This window comes from Geotrypetes seraphini, chromosome 9 (genome assembly GCF_902459505.1).
Source record: "Geotrypetes seraphini chromosome 9, aGeoSer1.1, whole genome shotgun sequence".
Taxonomy (NCBI): domain Eukaryota; kingdom Metazoa; phylum Chordata; class Amphibia; order Gymnophiona; family Dermophiidae; genus Geotrypetes; species Geotrypetes seraphini.
In genome coordinates this window covers 16,384,644-16,403,758 of record NC_047092.1, presented here as the reverse complement: position 1 = coordinate 16,403,758, position 19,115 = coordinate 16,384,644, and the positions used below count along the sequence as shown (strand labels likewise).

At 44.7% G+C, this 19,115-nt stretch overlaps 1 protein-coding gene across 2 annotated transcripts in view; it reads left to right on the top strand.

The window, feature by feature from the left end:
• STRIP2 (striatin interacting protein 2) overlaps positions 1-19,115 on the top strand; it is an 81,683-nt gene that overhangs the window by 39,656 nt on the left and 22,912 nt on the right. For both annotated transcript variants that reach the window (XM_033959409.1, XM_033959408.1), the window contains 6 exons: positions 1,536-1,601; positions 4,330-4,393; positions 6,918-6,989; positions 9,389-9,463; positions 12,966-13,063; positions 15,882-16,008. In XM_033959409.1, the coding sequence (XP_033815300.1) occupies positions 1,536-1,601; positions 4,330-4,393; positions 6,918-6,989; positions 9,389-9,463; positions 12,966-13,063; positions 15,882-16,008 (502 nt within the window). The remainder of the gene's footprint in view (positions 1-1,535; positions 1,602-4,329; positions 4,394-6,917; positions 6,990-9,388; positions 9,464-12,965; positions 13,064-15,881; positions 16,009-19,115) is intronic.

Genomic DNA, 19,115 nt, shown 5'->3' with positions numbered 1-19,115 from the left:
AAGGCTCTATATTGATGCTGGTCCCGGATTTTGCAAAACCAACTGCAAATATAAGAAAGCAGTTTCTTATGCTGAGAAAGCAGTTGAAAGAGAAGGGCTACATTTATGGATTGTATTATCCATCAACAGTGAGAGTGTCTAATGGAAATAAGTCATTGTATTTCCAGGATCCTGTTAAACTTAAAGAGTTCCTGTCACAAGAAGAACCAATGTCTACATGAAGGACTTTATTTTGAAGGGATAAGAAAGGAATGAGAAGACTCACTTTTCAGAATTTATGGAGTGGAGTTCACATTCAAGATTTTGGGAAAATGAATTTATGAATGAGTTTTACTTTTGCAAATAGACCATATTAATGAAAAGGTTTTATTCATTGGATAGGGACAGATTCTTCAGACTGAAGGGGACAGCAAATACGAGGGGGCATTCTGAGAAACTGAAGGGAGACAGGTTCAAAACAAATGCAAGGAAGTTTTTTTTCACCCAAAGGGTCGTGGACACTTGGAATGCGCTACTGGAGGAAGTGATCAGGCAGAGTACGGTACAAGGTTTCAAACAGGGATTGGATGGATTCCTGAGGGATAAAGGGATCGTGGGATATTGAGGGAGGAGCTGGGATGTAACACAAGTATAGGAAGTTAACCAGGTAATGAGTATAAACCAACCAGGTCGTGCATGTGCAAGACCGGAGGGCTAGGACTTCGATAGGAAGGCAGGACTTAAATGGGAAACCAAGGTGGCAAGGGAGCCCCTTCTGATGATTCAGACAGGTCTTGACCTGTTTGGGCCGCCGCGGGAGCGGACTGCTGGGCAGGATGGACCTGTGGTCTGACCCGGCAGAGGCACTGCTTATGTTCTTATTGAGGAAAAGTTTTAGTTTATGAAATTTTTAATTTGTTGTTGTAGTCAAAAATGTAAAAATTTTTCTGATTTAATTACATATATGTGGAAAGCTTTATGAGATTAGTGGTAATGGGTTATTATATCTTTAATGAAATTTATTGTTTTTATGATATTTCCTCTTGATTTAATGAAATTTTTTAATATATACCTTAGTATAAAATTTTTAAGGTCAGTTTTATGGTTTAAGAATAATTATATTGGTTTTTGGGAAATATAGATTATAATAATGAATTTGGGGAGGATAAACATGGGTTTTTTTGGGGGGGATATATTACAATCTTTTAGGGAATTATTTTAATTAGGAGTTTTATTATTACTACACATTTTGCAGATATTAATTGAGATGAATGATAATACTTGTTACATATTTTTCTCCTCTATCTTTATTTTCTTTCTTTATTACTCTTCTAATTGACATTTTTCCTGGTACTTTAGTTAGATTGTGAGCCTTCGGGACAGTAAGGGAATTTCTAAGTACCTATCTTATTTATAATTTGAATGCACCAATATATTCATTGTAACCCGTTCTGGGCTCTTTTGGGAGGACGGGCTAAAAAATCGAATAAATAAATAAATAAATAAAATGATTTGTGTTCTTCATTTCTTCCCTCACGTGCCTCTTGATCAATTAGAGAGAAAGACATTGAACATTTCTTGGAAGCAAGCAGGAGCAAATTCATTGGATTCACTCTTGGGCAGTGAGTATTGGCACATTTAAGATTTGAAACCTTGTTACTCTAGACGCAGTGGTTCCCAACCCTGTCCTGGAGGAACACCAGGCCAATTGGGTTTTCAGGCTAGCCCTAATGAATATGCATGAAGCAAATTTGCATGCCTATCACTTCCATCATATGCAAATCTCTCTCATGCATATTCATTAGGGCTAGCCTGAAAACCCGATTGGCCTGGTGTTCCTCCAGGACAGGGTTGGGAATCACTGCTAGAGCAGGGGTAGGAAATTCTAGTCCTCAAGAGCCGGAGCCAGGTCAGGTTTTCAGGATATCCACCATGAATATGTTTGAGATGGATTTGCATGCACTGCCTCCTTGAGATGCAAATCTATCTTGTGCATATTTATTGTGAAAATCCTGAAAATCTGTCTGGCAAGGGGGTACTCCAGGACTGAGTTGACAAACACTGCTCTGGACCAGGGGTAGGCAATTCCAGTCTTCGAGAGTCGGAGCCAGGTCAGGTTTTCAGGATTTCCACCATGAATATGTATGAGATGGATTTGCATGCACTGCCTCCTTGAGATGTAAATCTATCTCATGCATATTTATGTGGACATCCTGAAAACCTGACCTGGCTCCGGCTCTCGAGGACCGGAATTGCCTACCCCTGCTTTAGAGGGGAAGAAACGTTTGTTTACAGATTCCAAACAGCCGCTGAATTTTATAATAGCAAGGGAAAATCTTGTAGTAGTTAACTGCCCCACAGAGATACCTTAACCAGCTGGTCGCAGAGAATTGTACACCTAAGATGTGAAGTAATTTTCTTTTTTCTGGTTTTTAAATTCTCAGATGGGCTTTTCCCATATATTGTGGGCTAAAAAAAAAGTATTTCTTAATGTTTGTTCAATTCCAAATAATATTACGATGTATTTCTTTCATTTATGCTGTTAATTGCTGAATGTACATATCTTTAAAATTTGAAAAAATAAAACTATAAAAAAAAACCAAAAAACAACCTTATTTTATGGTTTTTTAAAATTTTTATCTTTGTCTGTGGTCTGTTTTAGAGGAGTTTTTTTTTTGTGAATACTGGTTCTTTTATTAATTTTTAGTTATGCAACAAATCAAAGAAAAACAACTTTGATGGAAAAGTATATCAATTAACCCAAAGATCTAATAGGAATAATTACAAAGAAATTACTTACCGTAACCGCAGTGGTAACAGCTCCTATGCTCACAGGAATTCTATCAACATCAGAGCTGTTACCGCTGCGCCTGGCGCTAAAAACTGCGCTACGCTTTTGTAAAAGGGGGGGGGGGTAAGTTAAGATACAATGATAGCCCACAATATTAGGGATCCAAGGGGGGGGGATAAAAAAAAGACAGAAAGCAATTAAGACTGAATAAATCAAAGAAAACACGAAAACTCCTTCTAAACTATGCTATGCCTTGTTCATTCAACGGATGCTCCGTTCCTTTCTAAAAAGAAGCGCAAAGAAAACATATCTGCTATTATTTAAGGAAATTAAACATTTACGGGGATAACATAATTGAAATGTTGCTCTTAGAGCTAGAGCAGTGGTCTCAAACTCAAACCCTTTGTAGGGCCACATTTTGGATTTGTAGGTACTTGGAGGGCCGCAGAAAAAATCGTTAATATCTTAGTAAAGAAATGACAATTTTGCATGAGGTAAAGGTCTTTATAGTTTATAAATCTTCTCTCCCCCTCCCCAAAGGCCTGCATGTTCCCCTCTTTGCAGCGTCCTCCAGCTTCCCCCTGGCCTTCGGGTCTTAGTTTCAGCTAATTACTGCAGCCTGCAGAGACGATCACCGGTGCTGTAGCGTTCCTTGCGGGCTGCCATTGGCCTCCGCAGCACGTTCCCTCTGCCGCGATCCTGACCCTCCTCTGACGTCAGGGGCAGGATCACGGCAGAGGGAACGTGCTGCTGAGGATGACGGCAGCCTGCAACGATTGCTATAGCACTGGCAATCCTCTCTGCAGGCTGCGGTAATTATCTGAAGGTATGAGTGGGAGGCCAGGGGGGAAGCCGGAGGACACTGCAAAGAGCGGGCAGCACTAGTACAGACCGCGGGCCGCAAAATAGTACCTGGCGGGCCGCGAGTTTGAGACCACTGAGCTAGAGCCTCCTGTCAATAAAGAAGAAATGTTTTCCTTCTAATCTGTGTCCACTTTAAGAAAATAGATAATTTCTCATCCCCCAAAAAATCACCTTTATTTAGCATCATCGGTGTCTGTGGCACTGCACAAGATAATTGATGTCAAGGGAAAAGGGTTACAATTTAAGTGTGAGCACAGGGAAGTTACGTGACTTGCAAACGGTGGCGTAGCGAGGGGGCGTGGCACCCTTCCCCGCCCCCTTCCCTTACCCTGTGCCTCCTTAACGTTCCTGGCGCGAGCAGCAACCCCAGTCTTCTGCTCGCGCCATCAGAGGAAGAGCCAACGCTGGTGTGAGGGGCAGGTTTGTGGGGCTGCTGATCGCGCCAGGAATGTTAAGGAGGTAAAGGGGAAGAGAAGGGGGCATGTGTGGTAGTGGGGAGAGGGGGGGAAGGAGCAGGGGGAAACGGAGAGGAGGATGGATACCGGCGCCCCCAACAGGATGGTGCCTGAGGGCGGACTGCTCCCCCTCGCTTGCTAAGAGTGCAACAGAATCAAATTAGAATCTTTAGGTTGTCAACACCGTGGGTTAGTCATTATGCCGTGTTTGTAATCTGTTGACCTTTTTTCACTCCTCAGTGACATAGACACCTTAGTGGGACTCCCCCGGCCTATCCATGAAAGTGTGAAAACCCTGAAACAGGTACTGGACCTGCAGCTAACACTTGACCCTTGATCATTTCTTGTGAATCGTGCTTTTCATGCAGGGGGGGTTCAAGTGTTTTTCACATTGCGGTCTTCCCAGTGACATAGTAAGGGAAGGGGGGGGCAGATGCCCCGGATGCCGTCGTGGTGGGAGCGCCGGTACCTCTCCGTCCCCCCCCCACTCCGTCCCCCCCCACTCCGTCCCCACTCCGTCCCCCCCCCCCCTCAGCCACACTCACGCCCTCCCTTCTCTGCTCCCCCGTACCTCTTCGCCAGCGGGAACAACTGCTCTGGCCTGCTGCTTGCGCCAGCCTGGCTCCCTCTCAAATCACTTCTGGGTCTAGGGACCAGGAAGTATTGTCAGAGAGAGAGAGAGAGTCAATGCTGGCGCGAGCAGCAGGCCAAAGAAACTGTCCATGCTGGCGAAAAATTAAAGAAGCTTTTGGGCTGGGAAGGGAGGATGCGAGTGTGGCATGGGAAGTGTGGAAGGAGCGGTGTTGGGGGGGTGGAGAGGATGGCATTGGAGGGGGCGCCTCCAATCCTTGCTACGTCACTGGGTCTTCCTGTACTTCAGATGAACTGTTGAACATAAGAATAGCTTTCCTGGGTTAGACCAATGGTCCATCAAGCCCAGTAGCCCGGAGATGAGAGGAAGGCCAAGGAGGCATGGGAAAGATGAAAAACTTCCCCACCTACCTTCTCCAGTGCTGCAATTTGACTCGTCAGGCAGTCGGCAGCAGCAGTGAGGTGAGCCTGCTGCCATCATAGAAACATAGAAATAGAAATATAGAAATAGACGGCAGATAAGGGCCACGGCCCATCAAGTCTGCCCACTCCAGTGACCCTCCCTATCTATCTTTGCAGATAGATCCCACATGTCTATCCCATCTGGCCTTAAAATCTGGCACACTGCTGGCCTCAATAACCTGAAGTGGAAGACTATTCCAGCGATCAACCACCCTTTCAGTGAAGAAGAACTTCCTAGTGTCACTGTGCAGTTTCCTGCCCCTGATTTTCCACGAATGCCCCCTTGTTGCCATGGGACCCTTGAAGAAGAAGATGTCTTCTTCCACCTCAATGCGGCCCTTGAGATACTTGAATGTCTCGATCATATCTCCCCTCTCTCTACGTTCCTCGAGTGAGTAGAGCTGCAATTTCCCTAACTGCTCCTCGTACGGGAGCTCCTTGAGTCCCGAGACCATCCTGGTGGCCATTCTCTGGACCGATTCCACTCTCAGCACATCCTTGTGGTCTGTCCCGGAAGCCGCCTCTCTGCAGGTCCCACCTATGCGGGAACAAGAAATGGCTGCAGAGAGGCGGCTTCTGGGGCAGGCTGATGGCGGCAGGCTCACCTTGTTGCCACTGCTGGCTGCCCAAAGATTCAAATGCAGCAGTGGGGAGGAGATAGGTGGGGGCAGGGGGGGGAGTCGGGAGAGCCAGCAGTAGGCAATAATCTTGCTTAGGTAAATGTATTTAGCAAGCTATATTATCCTATTGCAATTTTTGAAAATTAATTAAGACCACTTTTTTTTGATAAGTTTATTACTTAGTGAGTTTTATTATTGAAATTATATTATACAAATATTTGTATTTTGCTGATTGTCCAGCTCTTTTTCATGTAAACCGCCTAGAACTTTTGGTTATGGCGGTATAAAAGAATAAAGTTATTATTATTATTATTGGAGCAGCACACTGGCAGCAGGTGGCAGGTCCTCCTAAAATCAGTGGGCTCCCCTTAAATGTTCAGACCTGAATCATGTGTCTACTAATCCTAGCATTTAATCTGCCCCTGACAGACATAACATTTTCAGGCGAATGTCCTGCAGTGTCCTCAACCCTCCAGAAAGCCATAATCCAAGGATGGTTGGGATAAAGATATCCAGAGATTCATTAAGTTCCTTTCTCTTCTAATTGTCAAACTTCTGTCTTTCTGTGATAAGAACATAAAGAGTTGCCCTACTGGAACAGAATGAAGGTCCATCAAGCCCAGTATCCTGTTTCTAACAACAACTGACCCAGGTCACAAGTACTTGGCAAGATCCCAAGAAGTAAAACAGATTTTATGCTGCTTATCCTAGGAATAAGCAGTGGATTTCCTCAAGCCATCTTAATAATGGCTAATGGACTTTTGTTTTAAGAAATTAGCCAAACCTTTTTTAAACCCTGCTAAGCTAACTGCTTTCACCCCATTCTCTGGTAAAGAATTCCAGAATCTAATTTACATATTGAGAGAGCCAGTGGAAGGCTAGCTAAGCATAAATATTCATCCCTCACTGGCCTGCTGTTTTTAATAAGGCCAACAAATCTATGGCAAACATCGGTATGCACTTGTAACATTTGTAGGAAACAATCCACAGTCATCTTCATTGGCTTGGGTGGAGCACACTGGGTTTCCAGGGTCAACCAGAAGCATCCTGAGGGAATACTATACTTGTTAGTACCCTATTACCTCTAGTAATGTGTTCATTTCAGTTTATTCCTCTCTTTAACCGGATCTCTTTTTCTTCTGAATTTCTTACCAGCACAAATACATCTCTATTGCTGATATACAGATCAAGAATGAGGAAGATTTAGAGAGATGTCCTGTGTCTTTGGTAAGGTCACAAAATCTGTTCTTACTTTGCACCATGTACTGTATATTTCAAAAGCAAACATTAAAAAGATATAGCAGTATAGAAAAGGTACAAATCAAAACTGCTTTTGATACTTTCACTGGCAAAAAAACTCCCTCACAGAACAGCTCAGATTTAGGGGGCTGGTCTCAGCGTGGCTGCACTTTTCAAGGCTGTATTGTTTGTTCCCCTGATGAGCCAAAGATTGGTGAAATAAGGTCACTTGTTGGGAAGATTGGAGAAGACGTGACAGCGTTGGAGCTCAAGTCGTCTTTCGTCAGCTAAGTCCTTGAACGTGCCTCCGGGTGACTTTACCCTTTTCTAAACCTGAGCTGTTCTGTGAGGGAGTTTTTTTTGCCAGTGAAAGGATTTAAAGCAGCTTTGATTTGTACCTTTGGTTCTATACTGCTACATTAGTCTGAGGCTTTTTTGCCCTCTTTTTGGGTGCATGCTGGGTTTGAAGAGGGGGGTACCTCAGTGCCACGATCACACAACATTTTGAATTATTATATGTTTTTATAATAACATAAAATAAATTTTAGTTGTTCCCAAGGCTGATGTGTACAGTTGCTTTGTTCAGGTTTACCTTACATGGGGTTGTTTTTCCTGTTTCTGTGGATTACACTGGCTTCTTGTAAACCCTGGGTGGCCGCATTTAGGGGGTCTTTTACTGCAGCTGCATGAGGAGGGGAGCAACTCGGGCAGTGATGATATTTTTAACACATGGGGGTAGGAGGAAAGGCGCTGCCCCCCCTCCCAGTTCAACCTGGGTTCCCCAAAGCAAAGGGCTTTCTAAGCCCCTGTTTTTATTTTAATAACTGGCAAATACAATGTGTAATTAATACAGGTTAGTTATTACCACTTGTCATATGAACGTTTGAAATAATGTAAAAAAAATAAAATAAAATGGAGCTGATAGCCAGCAGCGAGCTATCTGGTTAAATTTAGCCAAATTAACCAGATATTTTGCTAGATAATTGGCTATTTGGTTGCCTTTGAATACAGCCGGTGAAAAATAACCAGATATCTTTAACTGTGGCCGCTTTACCTGGCTAAAATTAACGGGATTGAGTTAAAATATCGGTGTTTTCTGGTTAACTTTTAAGCCTTGCAGCCCAGCACCTCCTGTTCCTTCTAAAGATATCTGGTTAAATTCTTGAAAAGTCCTATGCTGGAATCTATCAACTTTTTCTCATTGCAAGCATGATCCCCGTTGTGGTGTTAAAAGCCTGTAAAAATAGACGATTGATTTTGTAGTGATAAATTTATTGTTCTTTGAATTTTTATTGATTGTTGTAAACTGCCAGGATCTTAGATGGTATAGTAAATCTTTTAATAAATGCATTAGACAATCGTATTACACGAAAGTATCACTGTAGCCCGTACTTCCTTAATTTTCTGTATCTCGTTTTGTTCAATTATTATGTACTAGTCTTTAAGCCCGTTACATTAACGGGTGCTAGAGACTCCTCTTCCTGTATAAAGATTTTTTTTTTCATTTTAGGCTTCCTCCCCCCTCCCTTTTCCCTTCCCGTCCCACCTTTCGCTATTTCAACCCCCTTGCATTTCCCTTTGCACGGTCTCCCTTGTGATCATGATTCATCCACTCCTTCTCCTGAGAGGCCACCGGAGCAGAGAGGACGGGGTGGAGGGGGCAGCCGGCCGGGGCCGGCGGAGAGGAGCTAGGCGGCTGGAGGAGTAGCAGCAGCCGCTGCCGATCGCAGCCTCCGTTCTGCCTTCGCCTACTTGAATTAGCTTTTTTTTCTTTTTTGTTTCTTACATTGCATCGGGAAGGGTCTGAAGCTCCGCCAGCGAGACAGACCGAGCCCCGACCGCACCCTGCAGCTGCCCAGTTCAGTCAATCCCGGGCTTCGGTGGTTATTGCGACCCCTCCCCCTCTCGGCCCCCTCCCCGGTACCTGAGCAGCAGCGCTCTGGGATCTTTCTCTTGCTCTGCTTACTGCCCCTGGAGACGGTTACCGGGGAGACTGGAGCACCAGTAGCAGCAGCCCGGGCACCGGGAAATCAGGGGCGTTGCCCTGAGTTACTCCGCCCTCTGACCCGCCCTCTCTCTCTCTCCCTCAGCAGGCCGCTTTGAAGAGCAGCGGCAGTGGGAGGGAGGAGTCCCTGGAACACGCGCCTCCAGCTAGCGCAGGTGCCGTGAGGTGTGACACAGAAGCACACCTCACGCCACCAGGAATCACGATCTTTGAAAAGCGCATGTGCGCTTAGCCTTTTATTATTATTGAGGTTACCTTGTAACCCGTTCTAAGCTCTCTGGGAAGGACTAAATAAATAAATATAGCTTGGACAGCCTGTCAGTTTATCTCTCCTGCTTCTCCTTGTGCCCCACGTACATTAGCTTTCTCTGTCCCCATATAGGGAGAAGAGGAAGTGGAGGAGACCCCGTGTGAGATACTGTACCGCGCAATGTTCTACAACCTTCCACAGTACATGGTAAGTAAATGTGCTTTAACTTTCAGTATGCCGGTCAAAAATGATCACCAAGAACTGTCCATCCTGATTAGAAAGGGATTGTATTGCAGATCGGGGCTAAAGGTGCATTGGCAGGGTTATATGTTCATCTTTACTACTGAAGTACCAAGGGTACAACAGGGGAGGATTTATGTGCAGAAAACAAAGCTGTGTGGGTGTCTGGACAGCAGGGGGTGCTGCAGATCAGAAGTGGTGATGCTGAGTGTTCTTTCTGGGTAATGTATTATTTCCTATTTAACTGCTTCATACCGACAGATAAACAATCTGGTGGCTACTGGAGCCGTTACAGCAACTCCACTAGATAATCTGTCTTGCTGATTATTCAATTTCAATGTTATTTTTAGAGATTTCAAATTACCTCACTCAGACTGCTTTTAATTGGAGGAACGGGCTGCTAGTGCTCAGGGCAATGGGCCGAGAGCCAGAGATTCTTGCTTCTCCCATTTGGGCAAATGACTCTTCCTCACTTGCCTCAGGCGCCAACCTAGATTTCTGTCTCAGAAGGCTAACAGTTCCTCTCCTATGTCTGAAGTGTGATTTTTCTTCAGCTTGATTTACGAGATGAGTCATTTAACTCAAAATCTCTCCAGATCTACTGCTACCAGATGAGCACAGCGCTGTACATTAAACACGCAAGAGATGGTCCCTGCTCGGAAGAGCTTACAATCTAATTATGACAGACATACAGGACAAATGGTGAATCTCTGGACATGTCCTCCTTTCAAAACCGTCAGGACGACATCTGCTCATGTGCGGATGCAACAGGTGATGTCACTCGCATGCGGGTCACATGGCTTCACACCAGTTCATGTGCAGATGCTTTCCTTACAAGTGAACAGGTTGAGGGTGGGCCTGTGGCAGAGCCATGGGTCCAGGTTTTAGTTCCAAAGAATCTGGTAACCCTATGTTTAGTTATAGAATCACAGAGAAAATGAGAGGTAGAGAGGATGTGGGATATAGAGGGAATGGCAAACAGATTTTTGTGCTTTGCAAGTTGGTAAGCTCAGGGCTTAAAGGGAGTAATACTAATAATAATAATTTTATTTCTTATATACCGCTATACCATAAGTTCAAAGCGGTTTACAACAAGATTCGTGCAATGAGAGTATGCGATGTTTACAGCAAGATACATAAGTTCAGAGTGGTTTGCAAGAAGATACATGTAATGCAGGGATCTCAAAGTCCCTCCTTGAGGGCCGCAATCCAGTCGGGTTTTCAGGATTTCCCCAATGAATATGCATTGAAAGCAGTGCATGCACATGGATCTCATGCATATTCATTGGGGAAATCCTGAAAACCCGACTGGATTGCGGCCCTCAAGGAGGGACTTTGAGACCCCTGATGTAATGAGAATAAGAGAGGTTTACAGCAATATACATGCAATGGGGGTAAGAGGAGTAATGGGGAGAGAAAGGACTTTCAGAGATACAAAATTGCCAGAGGAAGAGAACTCAAATTGCGTTAAAGAGACAGATCTTCAGTGATTTTCTGAAGCAGGGGGAAATGGGTAGGGCTCAGGCATGCCCAGTGGGGCCTGGGCACTGCACGTGCTCAGAGAGAGAGAGAGAAAAAAAAAAATCTCTCTGAGCTATTGGAGAGCTTATCCACAAATTGGGAGCTGTTGGGACAACACCCATATGTGGCTGACTATCCTGCTGTCCACGGAGAACCTACGTTACAGATAAGTAACTACACTTTTTCTGAAGTCAGCGTAAGACGCGGCCTCGAGTATGGGTTTTGCGAGCCATGTGTTCAGTTTAGCTGCCTGGAATGATAGCATTCTGTCCAGGAACTTCTTGTAGTGAAATGATTTCAGAGATGGGTAATTAAAGAGGTTTATTCTGCGAGAGCTCTTATTCGGGCAGTTGATGAAGAATTGGGAGGCGAGGTAAGTTGGTAGCATCCCAAAGACCGCTTTGTAGCTGATGCAGGCAAGCTTGAAGAGTATTCTGGATTCCACCGGCAACTAGTGGAGTATTTGGAAGTATGGGGTGATATGTAGACTTTAAGCCTGGATTTGAATATCGCCATAGACGGAGCCTGACGTACCGAGTCAAGCAGGCTGTTCTAAGCATACAGTGCAGCAAAGTAGAAGGGACGGATTCTGGAGTTGGCTATAGAGGAGAAGGGAACAGATAAGAGAGACTTACCCGACGATTGAAGCTCCCGGGGCAGGAGAAAGGGAGAGAATCTGTGACACTGTTAGAACATAAGAAGTTGCCTCCACTGAGGCAGACCAGAGGTCCATCTCGCCCAGTGGTCCGCTCCCGTGGCGGCCCATCAGGCCCACTGCCTGAACAGTGGTCTCTGACTAATTTTATAAATTACCTCTAATCCTATCCCTATAACCTTACATCTACTCTTATCTGTACCCCTCAATCCCTTTGTCCTCCAGGTATCTGTCCAGACCTTCTTTAAAGCCCTGTAGCGTGCTTCTGCTTATCACATCCTCCGGTAGCGCGTTCCATGTATCCACCACCCTCTGTGTGAAAAAGAACTTCCTGGCGTTTGTTCTAAACCTTTCCCCTTTCAATTTCTCTGAGTGCCCCCTTGTACTTGTGGTTCCCCATAGTTTGAAAAATCTGTCCCTGTCCACTTTTTCTTTGCCCTTCATGATCTTGAAGGTTTCTATCGTGTCTCCTCTAAGTCGTTGCTTTTCCAGTTAACGGCTGGTCACAGGGAGTCCAGAGAGAGCATTAAAGGAATATGGGTAATGGGATATGATATACGGTACTCCCCTGAAATTCACGGGGGTTCCATTCCAGGAGCCACCTGCGAATTTTGAAAAACCGCAAATGCGGTTTAGGAGCTGATCGAAGGCAGTTGGGGCGCCGGCAAGTGCTGAAAATTATTCTCAGTATTTTCCGACCGCCTCTTCTTGGTACTAAAAGTCAGGCTACACCAATCAGGAGCTGCTTTGACACGCCAGATAGCAGGTCAAAGCAGCTCCTGATTGGTGTAGCCTGACTTTAGTACCAGGATGAGGCGGTCGGAAAATACTGCGAATTACTGAGTCCGCGATTCGCGAAGTCGCGGGGGTTTACTGTACTGCCCTTCTGTGGTACAATCAAAGCGATTTATAATTATTATATTTGCTAACATTTTATAATGGCAATCACACACACAATTACCGATATAGAATTTGCACTTAATGTGTCATCCTAGCGCCTAACTGTAGACAATTTTTTGAGAGTCCCCCCACCCCCACCCCTTGTCCGGGTTTTGAAAAGCTTCCCGACAAAATTGCATCAGGAAGGGGCATGCTTGGATGTTGTCTGGGGGGGGGAGGGACTGGGGGGGGCAGAGATGAAACTGGGCGGTCCTGGGGGCGTGACCATGGGTCTGGATTTTCCCGAAGGAAAGTCTAGTATAGCCATAGTAAGCCTTTTGCCTGGAGCCTTGTGAGAGGATAGCTGCTGATCTGCTTGAGTTACTCTGATAAACCACCTTTGTCCCTCTATAGATTGCGCTGCTAAAGATTCTCCTAGCTGCGGCCCCTACTTCCAAAGCAAAGACCGACTCCATCAACATCCTGGCAGATGTGTTACCTGAGGAGATGCCGTAAGTATTTTTGACAGAGTTGCCAAATGGCAGCAAACTTACTCAGTAAATAAAATAACCCCCTTCGGAAAAAAATATGTGCACAGAAACAATGCAAGCTGGGATTGTGTCATGCGGGGAGAGGATGTATTTTATTGTCACTGCAAGGGTCAGCTCTGCTTCTTTCTCCGTCTTCCCTTAAATCCTAATTAATTTTACCCCCTGAAAATGTGATTGACAAGTGGACAGATACATAAGCAAAAGCAACAGAACTATGGCAGCTAAGTCCAGGAAAAAGAAAGAATGAGGCCTACTGAAGTCAAAATGACTGATATCTCCCTGTCACGACTGGACTTTAAGGCATGATAACTCAGTTATTGCAGGCCTTATTGAGTTGGTGATGAGAATTTTGTTTGGTAGTTTTGAAAAGCTCTCATACCAATGAAATGTGTGTGTGTGTATATATATATATATATATATATATATATATATATATATAATAATAATAATAATATATAATATAATTATATAATATATAATATAATAAATATAATATATATAATATAATATATATAATATATAATATAATATAATAATATATATATATATATAAAAACAAACGATCAAAATCTCATTAAAAAAATTAACTACCAATTTGAAGAACAGCATGTTAAACAAATTCTAGCAAATTGAAAACCAAAAGCTTAAAAGCACTATATCAGGCAGGAAGTAGGCTAAAAACAACTTGTCAGTAAAGTGTGAGTGGTCAGGGTTCAAATCTCATGGCTGCTGCTTGTGACTTTAGAGAAACAGCGGTCAAAGGTACGGTGTCAGGTCAAAAGCGCGCCGGGACAAAGGCGCGCCCAGACAATTGAGCGCAGCGCGGAGGTGCGCGCCACTCAAAATTACTATTTTTAGGGCTCCGACGGGGGGGCGTGGGGGGAAACCCCCCCCACTTTACTTAATAGACATAGTGCTGCGTTGTGGGGGCGTTGTGGGGGGTTTGGGGGGTTGTAACCCCCCACATTTTACTGAAAACTTCACTTTTTCCCTGTTTTTAGGGAAAAAGTTAAGTTTACAGTAAAATGTGGAGGGTTACAACCCCCCAAACCTCCCATAACGCCGGCGCGATGTCTATTAAGTAAAGTGGGGGGTTCCCCAACAAAACCCCCCGTCGGAGCCCCTAAAAACAGTAATCTTGAGCGGCGCGCGCCTCCGCGCCGCGCTCAATTGTTCGGGCGCGCCTTTGCCTTTCGCGCCGTTGTCTATGAACCCAAAGGTACTTAAGTAGAAGTGAAAAGAAATACAATGAAGAACTCAAAAAATTTAGCTAAGAGAAAGTAAAAAAAAATAAAGTTATTGCTTGATATAATACTTAAGTAAAAGTGAAACTATCATGACTACAATGAATGCAACTCATTTTAATGGGTTTTTCTCAACAAATTTATTTCTATACTATTCAAACCACTCATTTGCTTTTAGTAAAACTATCCCCCCTCCCCTCCCTTTTACAAAACCAAAGTGTGTTTTTTTTATCACCGGCTGCGGCGGTAACAGCTCTGAAACTCATAGGAATTACTGATAGCAAAAAGCAAATTCGATCATGTTTCCCCGCTTCTGTCAAAACTTCACTGGCTTCTGATGATTTCTAGAATTCACTTTAAATGTAGCTGCCAAATATTCAAGATCTTACATGGCCTTCTTCCTCCCCTAATCCCATTATCCTGGAATTCTTCGAGACCTGACACTACCAGATCCGCCCACATACTCAAACTATCTTTCCCCTTGTTAAAAGGTGTCATGTATGCAGGTAAATTAGGGAAATCCCTTTTCTTCAAATTCACTGAGCTTTGGAACAAACTCCCTGCCCTGCTGCGGAACCTAGGCTCATTCCAATTATTCCAAAAGCATCTGAAAACCTGGCTTTTCTCCAAAACGTAAAGCTATCTATTGAAAATGTAAAGCTAGCAATCCTCTTCTTAACCTCTAATTTATTATTATGTCCTTCCCTCATTTATTGAATTACCTATAAACCATGCCGAGCTCTATTTTTATGGAGATGATGCGGTATACAAACTTAAAGTTTAGTTTAGTTTCTCTTCCTCTCTCTATTTTTCTCTCTCTCTCTTCTTTTTTTCTCTCTCTTCCTCTCTTTTTTTTTCTCTCTCTATTCCTCTTTCTCTCTTTTTTTTTTTCTCTCTTTCTCTTTCTCATTAAAAGGTGTCATGTATGCAGGTAAATTAGGGAAATCCCTTGTCTTAAAATTCACTGAGCTTTGGAATAACCTCCCTGCCCCGCTGCTGAACCTAGGCTCATTCCAAAAGCATCTGAAAACCTGGCTTTTTTCCAAAACGTAAAGCTATCTATTGAAGGGAATAGACTTAGTAGATAAAGACAGGTTGTTCATCCTCTCCAAGGTAGAGACAACGAGAGGGCACTCTCTAAAGTTAAAAGGGGATAGATTCCGTAGAAATGTAAGGAAGTTCTTCTTCACCCAGAGAGTGGTAGAAATCTAGAATGCTCTTCCGGAGTCTGTTATAGGGGAAAACACCCTCGAGGGATTCAAGACAAAGTTAGACAAGTTCCTGCTGAGCCAGAACGTATGCAGGTAGGGCTAGAAGTTAGGGCTCAGGTCCTTGACCTAGGGGACGCTGTGGGAGCCAACTGTTGGGCACGATGGACCACTGGTCTGACCCAGCAGCGGCAATTCTTATGTTCTCTCTGTTAGTCCAATAAAAAAGGGTATCGCCTTATTTCCTTTGGTTTTTGTTTTATTTCTTGGACAGTGGACTAACCCAGCCACCACACCATTTCACTCATTTTTCTCTCTGGCAAGCAGCATTACCATCCTGCAGAGCATGAAACTTGGAATGGATGTGAACAGGCACAAGGAAATCATCGTGAAGAGCATTTCGGCACTGCTGCTCCTGCTGCTCAAGCATTTCAAGCTCAACCACATATACCAGGTGAGGGGAAGCGGATAAGAGCAGGAAACCATCTCGTGTCATTCTTTAGTGTCTGTCTGAACCTCAGGCCTGCTACACCAGCATTTTTCAATGCAAGGCTCTAGGGTCAGTGGCTGGGCCCATTCGTACTCTGATTCTTATGTGAGCCAAGTAAAGGACAATCAAGCCATTGTGACATCACTGATGAGGTTGGCTCTTAGGCATTGGTGGAATGAGGCATTATGACATCACAATATCTGCTCTGGATACCAGAGACTGTCATTCTTTAGTGTCTATCTTGACCTTAATCCTTCTACACCAGCATTCATCAATGGAAGGCTTGAGGGCCAGTGGCTGGGCCCATTCACACTCTAATTCTCCCCTCTCTCCTTAAAGAATGACACGGGGATGGGGACAAATTCTGACCCTGTGCCATTCTCTACAGTCAGCACCACACCTGCTGCCAGCTCCTTTCTTTGATGACAGGGTACTCTATATGAGGTAGCTTAAGTAGCGGCTGAGAATCGCATGTCAATCACACACTGGCATCCGATACAGAATCATGTATACTAGAGAATGACATGTTGGCTGTTACCCGTGGCTAGCCGTGGGTAACCCGCCAAAATGGTGAGGAAAAACTTGTGTTCACCGTGGCTACGAGGACAAGGCCATTCACTGCCCCGTGGAGCAGTGAATGGCCTTGTCCCCGCAATTATGGGAGGGAATGCATGTGGTCACCTATCGTGCTCCCTCCCTCCTTACCACCGCCGCCGAGTTTAAACAGCTCCCTACTCCCTCCCTGCCCCTTACCTTTGTGGCCGCGATGTCTAAACTGCCTTCTTACAGCAGTTGGAGTGTTGAAGCTGTGTGTGGTTGCCGTAAAAGTCATCTCTGACGCAACCAGAAGTTGCATCAGAGACGACCTTTTCGGCAGCCATATGCAACTTCAACGCTCCGGCTGTTGTAAGAAGGCATTTTAGACATCGCCGACCACAGGTAAAGGGCAGGGAGGTTTGTCGGACCGGGCCTGTTGTCCGGGGTGGGTGGGGTGTGAAAGCGCCACGAAGGTAAGGGGCAGGGAGGGAGAAAGGGAGGAAAGGTGGGGTGGAGAGGAAAAGACGCTGAAGGGAAATGGGTAAAACAGAGTGGGGAGAAGGATGCCGAAAGCACATGGGGAAGACAGAGGGGGGAAGAAGGACACTGAGAGCACATGGGGAAAACAGAGGGGGGAGAAGGACACTGAAAGTACATGGGGAAGACAGAGGGGGGAGAAGGACGCTGAAAGGACATGGGGAAGACAGAGTGGGGAGAAGGACGCTGAAAGGACATGGGGAAGACAGAGTGGGAGAAGACGCTGAAGGGAAATGGGGAAGAGAGAGTAGGGAGAAGATGCTGGCAGGGAAGAAGACAGAGATGCCAGACTATGGGGGGAGTGGAGGGAAGAAGATGGATGCCAGACCAATTTGGAAGGGGGAGAAAGGGAGAGGCACAGTAACAGGGCAAATGGAAGACGCAGAGAGAAGACACACAGTGGATGGAAGGAATTGAATGAGAAGATGAGGAAAGCAGAAACCAGACAACAAAGGTAGGAAAAAAAATTCTATTTCTTTTTCTTTTTTTTTTTTTTTGCTTCAGGATAAAGTAGTATATTAGTTGTGTTGATAAAAATTTATAAACAAAGCCCTGCTAGCTGAACATCTCTTTCTCCAGTTCAGCAGCCAGAACTTTGATTTATAAGGAAGGAATAAGCTAAATATTGCAGTACTGAGGCGTTGTAAGGATGCTGCGGGGAAGGTGACGGGGCGGTGAATGGGATGGCAGTGACGGTGATGGGGCGGTGAAGGGAACGGTGGGCCGGGGACGATGCAGTGACAGGGACAGATTTTTTACCGGTATCATTCTCTAATGTATACCTTAAGGAACAGATCCCTTACTCCTCCAAATTCTCTAAGCGGCGCCCATGTCAACCGGTGATGCTTAGAGAATCATGCCTGCCCGATCACAAAGATAGGTGGCGCAGATGCCTATATTTGCCAAGGGATCCTTTGCCATCAGCTGATCGCAGCGCGGGAATCCCCGATCAGCTGAAACTGCAGCTTTGGGGCATCCTGACAGCTCAGCTGATCGAGCGGAAATTCCCCTACCGCGATCAGCTCAGCCGGCTTCGGCATCTACTTTTATGTTTGGGAAATGTAGGCCGTCATTTTGCAGGCCTACATTTCCGGCATCTGTCTCGGGTCTACGGAGATGCGTAGGGATGCTTAAACACACCCAAGGCCACTTCAGGGCGAAATCATGCTCATGCCACACTTTGGGCATGCTTAAAGTGTCTCTACGCATCTCTGTAGACCCGCAACAGACGCCTACAATGTAGGCGTCCTACCTTGCCCGAGTTTTTTTGTGTTTTTTTTTTTTGGAAAGCATGAGTCCAAAATGGCTGCCAGATGGTTAGAGAATCAGGCTCTTAATGTATTTCTATGCCCCTGTTTTGCCCTTATACATATGGGTAATTCTATGAGCGTCTACTTGACCATGTACAATGTCGTTGCACAGGATGAAGTCTCTTATGAAAATTGCTTCCAAGGTGCAGAAAATGAGAGGATGAGGCCTGTAGTCTGTGGCTTCCCATCTTATGTATTTATTTTATTTTTAAAATTTCTATACCATCTAGTTTCTAGACGGTTTTCCATATATCCACAGACATAATATGTAAAAGCGGTACAAAAAAGGGACAAATCATCAGAATTTAAGTTTACAGTTAATCCTCGATCAGGACAACTCAGACCCTATAAAAAAAGCATTTAACGAACAATTGTGTTTGGAGGCGTTCTCTGAAAGTTCCTCTGTCGGCGCATTTCCTTAGCTCCCCCTACCATCGAATCCCATAATTTCACCCCAGCACAACAAAAGGTCCATTGCCCTACATTCCTACATATTTCGGGTTAACATTGGCCTTTAGCAGAGCAGAATTTTCAGAGCGCAATGATCTTGTGGGCTGATAAATGGTCATCTTACTCTTGAAATACTGGGGTGTGCTCCTCACGAATAATTCTAGCCATCTCCAGGAACCACACATTCTGATTCAAACGGGTCACAGTGGTTAAAGGCAGGTAGCATCTGGCTCTTAT